A 14,118-nucleotide genomic window follows, 5' to 3' on the forward strand; every position below is an offset into this window, starting at 1 on the left:
CTTGCTTCTTCACACCTTCATTTTCGCGCCTTTCTTCTTCGTGCCTTCCTTCTTTGCAGCAGGTGAGCTTGGGACTCGGCGGGATGGCATCGGGAGTGGTAATAGAGGCGGCGGCGGGAATAGCGGGGGGGGCTCCTGCAAGTGGAAGCCTCAGCCCTGGAGCCCCCTCGCCCGTGGGAGTGCTAATAGCGGCGGCGACGGCAGCGGGAATAGCAGGGGGGGCTCCTGCAAGTGGAAGCCTCAGCCCTGGAGCCCCCTCGCCCGTGGGAGTGCTAATAGCGGCGGCGACGGCGGCGGGAATAGCGGGGGGGGCTCCTGCAAGTGGAAGCCTCAGCCCTGGAGCCCCCTCGCCCGCGGGAGTGCTAATAGCGGCGGCGATGGCGGCGGGAATAGCGGGGGGAGCTCCTGCAAGTGGAAGCCTCAGCCCTGGAGCCCCCTTGCGCCCATGGCTTCTCGTCGATGTCTCTGCCTGCCCGATCCGGAGTGCTAATAGCGGCGGCGGCGGAAATGCGGGGGGGGGCTCCAGCCCGCCGCCGCTATTAGCACTCCCGTGGATCGGGCAGGCAGAGACATCGACGAGAAGCCATGGGCGCGAGGGGGCTCCAGGGCTGAGGCTTCCACTTGCAGGAGCCCCCCCCACCCGATCCTTCCTTCTCTGGAGCCCCCTCGCGCCCATGGCTTCTCGTCGATGTCTCTGCCTGCCCGATCCACGGGAGTGCTAATAGCGGCGGCGGCGGCGGCGGGAATAGGGGGGGGCTCCTGCAAGTGGAAGCCTCAGCCCTGGAGCCCCCTTGCGCCCATAGCTTCTTGTCAATGTCTCTGCCCGCCGCCGCTATTAGCACTCCCGCGGATCGGGCAGGCAGAGACATCGACGAGAAGCCATGGGCGCGAGGGGGCTCCAGGGCTGAGGCTTCCACTTGCAGGAGCCCCCCCCACCCGATCCTTCCTTCTCTGGAGCCCCCTCGCGCCCATGGCTTCTCGTCGATGTCTCTGCCTGCCCGATCCGGAGTGCTAATAGCAACAGAGAGAGAGAGAGTGAGAAAGAACAAGAGAGAGAAAGCTTGACAGAGAGAGAAAGAACAAGAGAGAGAAAGAAAATAAGAGAGAACAAGAGAGAGAGAGACTAAGAGAGAGAGAAAGAAAAGAGAGAGAGAGAAAATAAGAGAATGAGAGAGAGCAACAGAGAGAAAGAAAAGAGAGAGAGAGAGAAAATAAGAGAATGAGAGAGAGCAACAGAGAGAGAGAAAGAACAAGAAAAAGCACGAGAGAAGAAAAGCAAGAGAGAAAAAGAGAGATAGCAAGAGATACTGAAAGAAAGCAAGAGAGAGAGAGAGAGAGAGAGAGAAAGAAAGCAAGAGAGACAGATAGGAAGAGGAAAGGAGAGAGAGAGAGAAATGAGAACAAAAAGGGGAGGAGAAATGAGAAAATGATTGAGGCAGAGAATGAGAGGAGAAACAAAAGAGAGAGAGAGGTGATTCTTGAAGCATATGGTAAAAAGCACCCAAATAATAAGAAAAACCCCCCAGCCCTCACCTGTTTTTGAAAAGAATAAAAGATAATAAAACCCCAGCCCTCACCTGGTTTTGGAAATGGTTTGAGTACACACACACATATAAGGAGGGGGGGGAGACAGAAATGAGACAGTAGTATAAATTTGAGGAGGGATGATTGATGATTGACTGTATTTATAAGGGGATGTTACATGGGATTGTATGTTCTATGTTTCTATGTATATATGAGGGGTTATCCTTTTTTATTTAACTCTTCTGACAGCTTGGGATCTCAGCAAGTCAAGCAAGTGACAGTGATGGAGAAGTTTTTGAAAAGGGAAAATGCAAAGGGCCCTGGACAATATTCTGACCCAGATTAAGGCCCTAGTATGAGTGGTCAGCAAAAGAAAAAAGACAAGAATGTAAGCTTGAGGCAATACAACGAAAGCTATCTTGCATTAGGATTTACTTTCACCAGGGATGAGACAGCACCGATTCCGCTGTGCTTGGTGGGTGGTGAGAAGCTATCCAACAGTGCCATGGTGCCAAGCAAGCTTAAACGCCATCTCCAAACGAAACACCCTTCTGTTCAAAACAAGCCGATGGATTATTTTGTACGCTTACGTACAAACAATGAGAAAGGGGCAACTTTTTTGAGGAAAACCACAAAGGTAAACCAGAGCGCCCTCAAAGCTAGCTACCTTGTTGCTGAACTTGTAGCTAAATCAAAAAAGTCCCACACTCTGGCAGAAACATTAATACTGCCAGCTTGTAAAGCCATTGTAAATGAGATGCTTGGCCCTAACGCAGCCAAAGAGATAGCTAAAGTGCCTCTCTCAGATAACACAATTGCCAGACGTATTGATGACATGTCTGTGGACATTGAAACTGTTGTTTTGGAAAAGGTGCACATCAGTAAGAAATTTGCCTTGCAACTTGATGAGTCAACGGATATTAGTGGACATTGTCAACTCTTGGCCAACGTGCGTTTTGTGGATGGAGAAGCCATTAGAGAAAACTTCCTATTTTGCAAGGCACTGCCAGAAAAATCAACAGGAGAGGAAATATTTCGGGTCACATCGGAATATCTTGATAAAAGCAGGCTTACATGGGGAAACTGTACAGGTGTCTGCACTGATGGAGCCGCAGCCATGGTCGGGCGTGTCAAAGGCTTTTTAAGTAGGGTCAAAGAAAGAAACCCAGATGTTATTGTTACGCACTGTTTTTTGCACCGTGAGGCCCTCGTTGCAAAGACCTTACCAGCAGATCTAGCTCCTGTGTTGGATGATGTTGTGCACATAGTGAACTTTGTGAAGACGCGACCTTTGAGATGTCGCTTATTTGCAACTTTGTGTAAAGAAATGGGAGCAGAACATAAAATCTTATTGCTCCACACAGAGGTCCGGTGGCTGTCCCGCGGCAAAGTGTTGGCCCGTGTGTATGAGTTGCGAGAGGAACTTGAAGTATTTCTGACAAACGAGAGGTCTGATTATTCAAAGCTGCTTGCAAGTGATGAGTGGTGTGCAAAGCTGGCATACCTGGCTGATATATTTCATTATCTGAATGAACTGAACACACGGATGCAAGGCCGAAATGAAAACCTGCTTACAAGCACTGATAAAATGAACGGATTCCGTTTAAAGGTGAAGCTCTGGCAACAACATGTGCAGCGTGGCAACCTTGAGATGTTCCCACTCACCGAGAAACAGCCTGATGGCAACACTGCTGCAATGTGCGAGGTGATTGGCAGACATTTGAAAACTCTTGAGGAGAAGTTGTTGTTTTATTTCTCTTCAGACTTCACAGAATGCCTTGACTGGGTTAGGGACCCATACAGCTCAGCATCTGTTGCTGGAAAGGACATGACTTTAAAGGAGCAAGAGGAACTCATTGAACTGAAACAAGATCGTGGTTTAAGGCTAAAGTTTGCTGATCTTCCTTTGGACAGTTTTTGGTTATCTGTTGCCAAGGAGTTCCCCATTCTGGCCAACAAAGCTATTTTGACATTGCTTCCATTTTCAACCACATATCTATGTGAGCTGAACTTCTCAAGCTTGACTGCTATAAAAAATAAAAACAGGGAGAGACTGAGAACTGTTGAGGAAGAGCTTCGTGTGTGTCTTTCTACCATTCCTGCCAGGATATCCCTTTTGTGTTCATCAAAACAGGCCCAAGTTTCACACTGAGTATAAATACATGTAGAAATACTGTAGATCTGAAGGTCAGCAGTTAAAATCTCATCCCCAGCTCCAGGTTGACTCAGCCTTCCATCCTTCTGAGGTGGGTAAAATGAGGACCCAGATTGTGGGGGCAATAGGCTGGCTCTGTTAAAAAATGCTATTGCTAACATGTTGTAAGCCGCCCTGAGTCTAAGGAGAAGGGGGCATAAAATTGAATAAATAAATAAATAAATAAATAATATTTACTGTCTTTTTGTGTCATTTTGGTTGGTGGTGTGCCCCAGGATTTTGTAAATGTAAAAAGTGTGCCGCGACTCAAAAAAGGTTGAAAATCACTGTCCCAGACTATGCAAAGATAATGGAATGGAATGGAATGGAATGGAATAGAATAGAGTAGAATAGAATTCTTTATTGGCCAAGTGTGATTGGACACACAAGGAATTTGTCATTGGTTCATATGCTCTCAGTGTATGTAAAAGAAAAAATAAATTTGCCAAGAATCATAAGGTACATCAATTAATGATTGTCATAGGGTACAAATAAGCAATCAGGAAACAATCAATATTAATATAAATCATAAGCATACAAGCAACAAATTACAGTCATAAGTGGAAGGAGATGGCTGTGAGCCAACCACTACAATAGGAACAATGAGAAGACTAATAGCAATGCAGCTTTAGTGAAGAGTTTTACAGTGGTGAAGGAATTATTTGTTTAGCAGAATGATGGCATTCGGGGAAAAACTGTTCTTGTGTCTAGTTGTCTTGGTGTGCGGTGTTCTATAGTGTCGTTTTAAGGGTAGGCATTGAAACAATTTATGTCCAGAATGCAAGAGGTCGGTAAATATTTTTCATGGCCCTCTTTTTGACACGTGCAGTATAGAGGTCCTTAATACTAGGCAGGTTGGCAGTAATTGTTCTTTCTGCAGTTCTGCAGTTCTAAAAGCATGTTAAGGCACCAAAGTAGAAATACAGAGATCGTAAATTCTAATCTCACTTTAGGCATGAAAAACTAGTTAGATACTTTGGAGCAGCCACTCTCTCTCTCTCAGCCCAACTCATCTCACAGGGTTGTTATAGAGAACATAGCAGGAGAAAAAGAGTATTAGGTAAGTTTGTCCATCTTTAGTAGTTTATAAAAATAATAAAAGGCAGGATATAAACAAATAAAAATAAAATATATACTAAAATGAATGGGGCAAGAAACTTTTTTTCCTGTAGCCACTCCTGTAATATTACAGAGTTGAATGCTATTTTGTTTTTTCACAACAAGATGCACAAGAAGACAGTGACTTAAAATATGTTTTTCTCCCAGAAAAATAAAACTTATGTCACTGATTTCCTAATTTATCCATAATGAAGTGTTATTCTGGATGGCTCCTTGAGCTTCTCCACCCCAAATGACCTTGGGTCATCTCCATGCTGCTGATCCACAGATCACCTATTTTAAAATGAACACACTCGTTAAGAGAAGATAGATGGATTCACAGTAGCGATGAATGCACAGTTGGGAGAACAGGTTAGGAGAAACTGTCATGGAGGAGATCTATCTATGTGGTCACTAGGAGTCAAAAACAACTTGATGGCACTTAATCAAAATATGAATCTGTCTCAGAGAAGAGCAGAAAGGAAGCAGAACGTAGTGGGACTAATATTGTGATGAAGCAATTCCATCAGTAGTAGGTTGCTCCTGGTTCAGCCCGATTCTTACAGCTGGTGGTACTGGTGGCAGGAGACTCTGTCCACTCACCCAGGATGCTTCTGCACATATGCAAAGTGTTGCGTGTGAGCACGAGCATGAACTGGTAGTAACGTGTTTTAGAACTCATTACTGAATTCCATGTATTATTTCTATGGATATAGCATTTCTCCAACCTGTATTTTGTTCTCCACTCCACTTCTCTTAAATTTTAAACAGCGATTATTGGTACATGCTCATAACATAATATAATACCTTGTTTTATAGTTCAGTGTAGCATAAGTCCTCTAAACTCCACTGCAGGAAATATGATCTTAGTAACCGAGTAGTTGATGCATGGAACTCACTAGCAGACTCTGTAGTATCATCACCTAACCCCCAAAACTTTACCCTTAGACTATCCACTGTTCACCTCTCCCGATTCCTAAGAGGTCAGTAAGGGGCGTGCATAAGTGCACCAGTGTGCCTTCCGTCCCCTGTCCTAATGTCTCTCTCTTATTAGTATCATGTATATAAACACTGTTATATCTTTGTATACCATATCCGGAGTCCTCGGAGAGGGGCGGCATACAAATCTAAATAATAAATAATAAATAAATAAATACCACCAATACATACTTGACAAAACAAACAAATAAAAATCTAGGGGTTTTACTCTTGTTTCAAATAGATGCACCTAAAGGCATTATTTCAATTTGGGGGGAAACTGAAACTTACATTTCAGCAAGTCTGGATTATATGTGGTATGGGGTAAGATCGTGAGATTTAACTTTGCAATTGCCTCTTTGGTAGCCAAATTTTGTTATGATGCAACAAAATTCCTTGAGTCCTCCCCCCAAATTATGCCTAATTGATTTTCTTTCAAAGTTTTCAGTGTTGCAATGTGATTGGTGTTCAAGGAAATCCATCTAAATTACACCATCTGTATTCTAAAGTCATGAATTTTCCTGCTGAAGCCTTGGAGGGGGGTGTCCCCACATAGATGATGCTTTGTAATGACATTGCATGGATTGATGCTTCATTTTTGGTCATAATGATAAACCCATTTTTCATTAGCTATGACAATGCTATGAATAATTTCCTTACCTTCATTCTCATGGAGTGACAACAAATGATGGCAGATGTCAAGCTTTTTTCTTTGTTGGCAGACTGGAATCTGTTCTGAGGAAATCATTTCATATTGAAGATAATTAATAATGGGATCCACATGTTCTTGTGAAATATTAATCTTCACTGCAATTTTCTTCTTGAATGATTTGCCAATCGTCTTTAATCAGCTCACCTATTTTTCTCATGGAAAACTCATTGATTGTACCAATTGTTTTACTTCATTTATCTATTACAAAAATAAAGGTAGAATAAAAAAATTAAATTGGTTCTTCCCAGTTCGCCACCTTTACAATTTTTGGCCAAGCAATGCACAGTACTCATTTCAACACAGTCATTGCTAAAAACATTTGCATTTGATAGATCAATTGGAGGAACTACCCAGGCAATTTAAAAGTCAATAAATAACAGTACAGTGTTCCCTCGATTTTTGCAGGTTCAAACTTCACAAAAAGTCTATACCACGGTTTTTCAAAAATATTAATTAAAAAATACTTAATGGTTTTTTCCCCTATACCACGGTTTTTCCCACCCAATGACATCATATGTCATTGCTAAACTTTTGTTTGCCTTTAATAAATATTTTTTTTAATAAACTTTAATAAATAAACAGGGTGAGTAATAATTTAAATGATTGCTAAGGGAATGGGAAATTGCAATTTAGGGGTTTAAAGTGCTAAGGGAAGGCTTGTGATATTGTTCGTAGCCAAAAATAGTGTATTTACTTCCGCATCTCTACTTCGCGGAAATTCGACTTTCGCGGGTGGTCTCGGAACGCATCCCCCGCAAAAATCAAGGGAGCATTGTACGTTATTTAATGTGCACTGATGACTATTCATTACAGGCTTTCAGTTTACAAGCAATAGCATCCCAATCTTTCCTCATGCAACTTCCAATTACAGCAGAAAATACAACTTCAGCAACATAGTGATAGAGCATAGCCTGGAATGCTCTACTTGATTCTGTTGTTACATCCTCTAGCCATCACAGCTTCAACCTTAAACTGTCTACTGTGGACTTCACCCCATTCCTAGGAGGTCCATAAAAGGTGTTTGCATAAGAGTACTATTGTGCCTACCATCCCTGTCCTACTGTCCCAATTTATTTGCATTTTCTTTGTTCATATCCATGTTTATATTTATACCTACTATCTTGTACATGTTGGACAAACTAATAAATACAAATACAAAATAGAAACTAAACTTTAAAAACAGCTGTTAAATGATATATAAAAGATATCTATTCAAATTGCAAAGTAAAGTCTTGAAGAATGTGATGCTGATTTGCAGCTTAAATCAGACAATAAAAGCTTTACAAATATAGAATTAGAGTCTATATTTTATTTCTTAATGTTATGGAAACTAAACTGGTTCTGAAATTCCATTCCATTTCCATTTATTAAAACAAAAGCAAGAGTTTCTTAATATTGGTCTTCTGTATCTCACAACCCAAGTCTCACTAACCCTAGATCCTGTTATGGCACATGTGAGAGTTCAATAATAATTTAATAAGCATAGAATATAGAATAACAGTTGGAAGGGGCCTTGGAGGTCATCTAGTCCAACTCCCTGCTTAAGCAGCAAACCCTATGCCATTTCAAACAAATGGTTATCCAACATCTTCTTAAAAACTTCCAGTGTTGGAGCATTCACAACTTCTGGAAGCAAGCCATTCCACTGATCAATTGTTCTGTCAGGAATTTTCTCCTTTGTTCTAAGTTGTTTCTCTGCTTGATTAGTTACACCCATTGCTTCTTGTCCTACCCTCAGGACAGTAGTTCTTAGGATCAGTAGTGGTGGTGGCAGGAGGTTCCGCCCACCCACCCAGGACCCTTCTGCGCATTCTTAGAAGTGTCATGCGCGATCGCACACACAAACCTTTAGCAAACTAATTCAGAACCCACTACTACCTGAGTTTAGAGAATAATTTGGCTCCCTCTTCTTTGTGGCATTCTTTGTAGATTTTCTTTCAATGGACGGCAATACCTCTTGGTTGTCAATTCCTCTGTAAAAGCATTAGAAGCAATGTCACAGTTTGAAACAGAAGTGAAACACCATATTATGTATAAATTATAATACTAGATTATAGAAAATTGCTTTAATACCGGAGTAGGAAGATAGATGCATTGAACTATAAATAGCTAAGAGAAATGAAGGATAACCCAATGTGATTGAATGCCACACAATAGTCTGTATTCTGAAAGAGTAGATTACATAGTCTTGTTCTCAGTGAACAGATTCATGTATCTCATCTGGAGGTTTAGTTTTAATCCAAATAGCCTAAATTCCAGCTCCCGAAGAGCAGCAGGATTTCAATCACCCCAACATTTGTATGCATGAATCACTTTACAAGAGAATGCAAGCGGAGCTCACACAACTGACAGGATAATCAAATCTCGGAAGAAAACTGTCCATTGGAAGAAACCTTTGGGAATGCAAGAAAATGGAACATTTATTAGAGTCTGATATATTTTAGTTCTTCCATAAAGATGTGAGAAATTCTGCAAAGGGTAACATTCTCTCAACTTAATATCAAACTAAGTGTACTATGCAAATCTTAGAATGTACTTTAACATTGATATACCTTGAGCACATCTGGTCAATCAGGGATAACACTCTACCTAAGATATTTTTAAAGGAGGGAAGTGGAAACTATTGATCCAGGCTCCACACTTGAGAGGATCATTTCTGAAAGTTACTTTGTGTTTGAAATGATCAAATAGATCTTCCTTTTTTTTTAAATTCAAAGCAAAACTAATCAGTTACAACATAATAGCAAGAGTTATTGCAGATTTACCAATCATTATGCACTCCCAATTACTGGAATATTGGCTTCAATAGCAAACATATAAAGAAAATATAGGTATAGACTGGGTTATGTATGTGTATTTTTTCTTGTGTTCAGTTGTGTCCAATTGAATACAATTGTGCTCAATGTGTTTCTCAGAGTTTGCCAGGACAAATCCCCACAGTTTTCTTCACAAGAATTTTCGAAATGGTTTGCCATTGTGTCCTTCCCAGAGAAAATGACTGTCCCTAGGTCACCCAGCTGATTTTGTACTTAAGGTAGAACGGAAACCTAGGTTTCTAGCCTAATTCCTTAATCACTGCACAAAACAGGCTTATTTTATAAATCTGTAGATAGATGTAGATATAGACTACAGCAAGAAGCATGTGTTAAAGGGACTGGAGTTGACAGTATTTAAAAAAACACTCTGCCCCAAGCTTCCCAAGATCTTAAAGTCATGACGATACTGAATCAATTTATTAAAAAATGAAGGAAAACTGAGGAGGCATCATTAGGAGAATAGCTTTCTGCTCTCTGGTGGAGCCAAAAGCAACCCTGTTACTTACTAAATCTTAAGAGTCCAACCTTCTCAACACGTCCAAGCTAATACTCGGGTATAATTCTTGTTTACACAATCAAGTAGGTAAGTATTATTCTGCCCCACCACAAATAGAAGGGTTGAGCTTGAGACCAGGCAATGACTGCAGATGAGAAGTGAATTCAGGCTTTGAGGTAAAACTGCTCAGTGACTTCAGCTGCTGCACCATATTAGTGTTTCCTTTAGGAGGGCTCTGTTAATGAAATCAACATTTCCTCTTCTCAGGGGGATAAACCAAGGGTGGGCTGCTGGGGATTCGCAAGGGTTTGGGAAAACCTCTAGCTAAGATTCTGTGCAGTTGGGAGAACCCTCAAATCCCATTTCTGACTGGCTCTGCCCAGCCACCCTGCCACTCTCAGAAACCCCCACATAGCCAATTTTGGATGCAAGTAAGCGAAGGGCACATGCAGAGACTCTGGGAGGGTGGAAAATGGGGCTAACAGATGTTTGGAGGCCTCCAGAGCCGGGGAGGCCATTTTCACCCTCCCAGAGGCTCGAGGAAAGCCTTCAGACCTGGGGATGGCAGAAATGCCCCCCCGCCTCGCCATGGTGCAGGAGGCCAATTAAGGCCATGCCCACCATGGCCCTGTCCACCCAGCAATTGAGCAGAGAAAACCCTTGCTAAAAATTTTGAAACCCACCCCGGGATAAACCATGGAGCTGAAGGACAATGCATTCCCTCTTTCCATACCAGTGATTGAGGCCGAGTTCCTGCCACAGCAGCTTTCTCTTTTTCCTCCAATTCAGTTCAATTGCATTTTGTTTCGTTCGCCATCAAGGAAAGCTTTTCCATGGCTCTTCTTTATGCTTCACAACATCTATTCCTGAGCTGCTAAAGCTACTATCCCCCTCTGTTCCCATAACTTGTGGTTTCTTCCTCTCCCCCCCCCTTTTCTTCCCATTCTCCCATTCCCTTATTTCCAGCCTCCTCAAGCAGGCTTTCTTCTGACAGCTGTTCGTGACTTATCTAGCTTTGATAGAGCCAGGGTGGCGCAACAGGTAGAGTGCTGTACTGCAGGCTCATGAAGCTGACTGTAGATCTGTAGGTCAGTGGTTCAAATCTCATCACCGGCTTACGGTTGACTCAGCCTTCCATCCTTCTGAGGTGGGTAAAATGAGGACCCGGATTGTGGCTCTCTTAAAAAGTGCTATTGCTAACATGTTGTAAGCCGCCCTGAGTCTAAGGAGAAGGGTGGCATAAAAATCGAATGAATGAATGAATGAATGAATGAATGAATGAATGAATGAATGAATGAATGAATGAATGAATGATAGGCTTATCTCCTGGTAGCTTGCTTGTTAGTGTGTTGGGTGGCATATACATTTAATAAATAAAATAAATATCTCAAAAGGGGGAAATCCGTTATTATTTTAAACTGGGGTTTTTGAAATGCTATCTCCATAGCCAATACAAAATGGCAATAGAGTTGAAGGGCCCAGTAAACAAATCTCCTTCTCCCTTTCTCTCTTTCAGCGAGGGGGCTGCGAGAGCGCTTTCTCCGAGTTCTTCGGGAACGCCTGCCCTGCCTCTACTGCAGCCCCCTTGCTGAAAGCTCGGGAAGAAAGTGCTCCCAGCGAAGGGGCTGCGAGAGGGGTGGGGTGGGAATTCCTGGAGCGCGCGGAGAAAACCCTCTCTCGCAGCCCCCTGGGAGCGCAAAAGCTGCAGCCACCGCTGCGGGAGAAGTGAGAGAGAGAGAGAAAGAGGGGGGAGAGAGAGATAGCAAGAGAGAGAAGAGAAAGAAAGCAAGAGAGAGAGAGAGAGAGAGAAAGAAATAGAGAGAGAAAGAAAACAGAAAGAGAGAGAAAAAGGGGGAGAGAGATAGAAAGAGAGGGACAGAGAAAGTGAGAAAAAGAGAGAGAGAGCAAGAGGGGGAGAAGAATGAGAAAGAGAGAGAAATGACTCTTGATTTAAAGCATATGGTAAAAAACACCCAAATAATAACAAAGAAAAAAAACCCCAGCCGTTTGTGTGTGTGTGTGTGTATGAACTCTTGAACCATTTCCAATAGCTCACCTATTATTGGAAATAACAGGTGAGTTCACACACACACACACACACACACAAGGGGGGAGGAGACAGGGATGGAAAAAGAGGAGAAGATAGTAATAATAGTAATAGATTTTGTTTTTGTTTTATTATTAATTTCTTTTAATAAAAAAGAAGGGAATTTTTTTCTAATTAATTAATTTATTTATTTATTTATCAGACACTATACTTTTCCGCCCACACCGAAAAAACATTAGAGGGAACATTGGTTGGGATGAGAAAGAAAGCACTATTGTTACACCAGAAACACCTAAAGCTGCCTGAGAAGTGGACTGGCAACAAGATGGGAGGGGGCATCATGAAAATGTATTCTCCAAAAATGTTAGTTGGATAACTTCATTCTGTGGCAAGCAGAGAATCAGCATATTGCCCCCAACAATCTGGGTCCTCATTTTACTGACCTTGGAAGGATGGAAGGCTGAGTCAACCTTGAGCCTACTGAGCTTCGATCTGCCAAACTGCTGGCAGCTGGTGATCAGCAGAAGTAGCTTGCAGTACTGCACTCTAACCACTGCACCACCAAGGCTCAATTTCTATCTATGATAAAATTATTCATTGTGTTTTGTCATATTCACAATTCTCCATGCGTCAAACAAACAGGAAGATCTTCAAAAATAACAATGCAAGTAATATATTTTACTGCTGTAATGCTAATTAATCATACTAATTGCAATATGACATATAATGGACCTTTGCTAAATTATTAATTTTAGAAGTTAATTTTCTTCCATGATATTTCTTTGGTTTTTATGCATCAAGTCCACTCAACCAATACACGCAGTGATTAATTCTCTCTTCTCCTCCCTTTAGGTATGAAGAAGCAAGAACTATAGCCAGTCCAAGAAGCGAATGATCTGGGAGGCTGTGGAATTTGTTCAGATGTATCCTGCATTTAATGAAATAGCTAATTCCCCATGTCTTCCAGCTGCCTGTGTTATAATAATGCTATGTAAGGTTCATATAGAGTCTCAGTAGCTGATAGTGTCTGGATAGCTTTGTTTGGAATGGAAAACTTGTACCAGGTTAGTACTTGGATGGGACAGAGTTTTAGGACTGACAGCTGGATTGGGAGGTCTACTATCCTGTAAGTTGTCTACAATCTTAATATTTGCTAACGGTCTCCTGTCCAAGTACTAATCAACTTGAGACCAGCCAAAGTTGGCTACGTTTTGTGAAAGAGAAATGGATGAGAAATAGATTGGGGATGGGCTTCATTTTGGTTCCAAACTCAAAAATGTGCTTTGGGGTATGCATGGGGGCATGCACCATATCTGTCTTTAGAAAGTTAAGACTTTCCTAGACTTCTAGAGTAGTCATGAATGCCAAGGAAAATTAAAGAGATGCTGACTAGATACTCACATCTACAGAAAAGCACCCTTTTGATTTAGATCTCAAATGCTATGCCTCCCAAGATGCCATTTTATTTGCTGTACTGGTAGGATTCCTCTTTCTTCATTCCAGAGGGACCAGTGGCTGTAGAAGAGAATAACTGAACTTCAGCAAAGTGCTGGGTTTCTCTGGGCCAATAGCAGAGGTGAGATACTACCCCGATCGGCAGTAGGGTAGCGAAAATGGAGCAGAGCACCCCAATTTACACTGAAAGATGTTGAAAGAAAATGCAGGGCGTCCTGCATTACCACACCCACAGTGTGGTAAAGTTAAAACTTTGGTAGCCCTTCACTGGCCAATAGTGACACCTATCATGCTAACAAAATAGTCTGAGCAAAGTAAAATAATTTAATGTTACTCCAGAATTATTTCACAAGGAATTCAGTTTTTTGTCCTCTTTTTTTCTTGGGGGTGAACTTAAATATATGTCAGCAGAATTGGCCAAGTGATGCTGAGAAAATAAAACAGGTTTTAGTTCTAAAATAGAACATGTTAACAGAGAAACAAGAATACGTCACTTCTAGGTGAGATGCACATATAATACATTAAACAAATAAATAAAATCACTTCTAGGTGAGAGGCACTTATCATAAATTAAACAAATAAATAAAAAGTAGTAATGATGAGTGGCAGCTTTGAAAAGAAAATCAGAAATAGGGAAGAAAATTGACTTGGAAAGCCTGTTTCTCAGTATATTGAAATCAATGGAATAACCAACCAGTTCCTAAAGTAGGAGAATGGACAACAATCAACTAGTTTCTTACTTATTAAATGCTCAGCCAATTTTATTGCAGAAGAGACGGAGTAACGACACGGACACAA

General features: G+C 41.7%; 1 protein-coding gene across 1 annotated transcript; it reads left to right on the plus strand.

Annotated features, from left to right (window-relative positions):
- The first annotated feature begins 1,879 nt into the window (after window positions 1–1,879).
- LOC139159412 (SCAN domain-containing protein 3-like) lies at window positions 1,880–8,550 on the plus strand. Its single transcript, XM_070736726.1, has 2 exons — window positions 1,880–3,414; window positions 8,436–8,550. The coding sequence occupies exons 1-2, from the start codon at window positions 1,880–1,882 to the stop codon at window positions 8,548–8,550; spliced, it is 1,650 nt and encodes a 549-aa protein (XP_070592827.1).
- The last annotated feature ends 5,568 nt before the right edge of the window (window positions 8,551–14,118 follow it).

This window comes from Erythrolamprus reginae, chromosome 2, assembly GCF_031021105.1.
Source record: "Erythrolamprus reginae isolate rEryReg1 chromosome 2, rEryReg1.hap1, whole genome shotgun sequence".
NCBI lineage: Eukaryota > Metazoa > Chordata > Lepidosauria > Squamata > Dipsadidae > Erythrolamprus > Erythrolamprus reginae.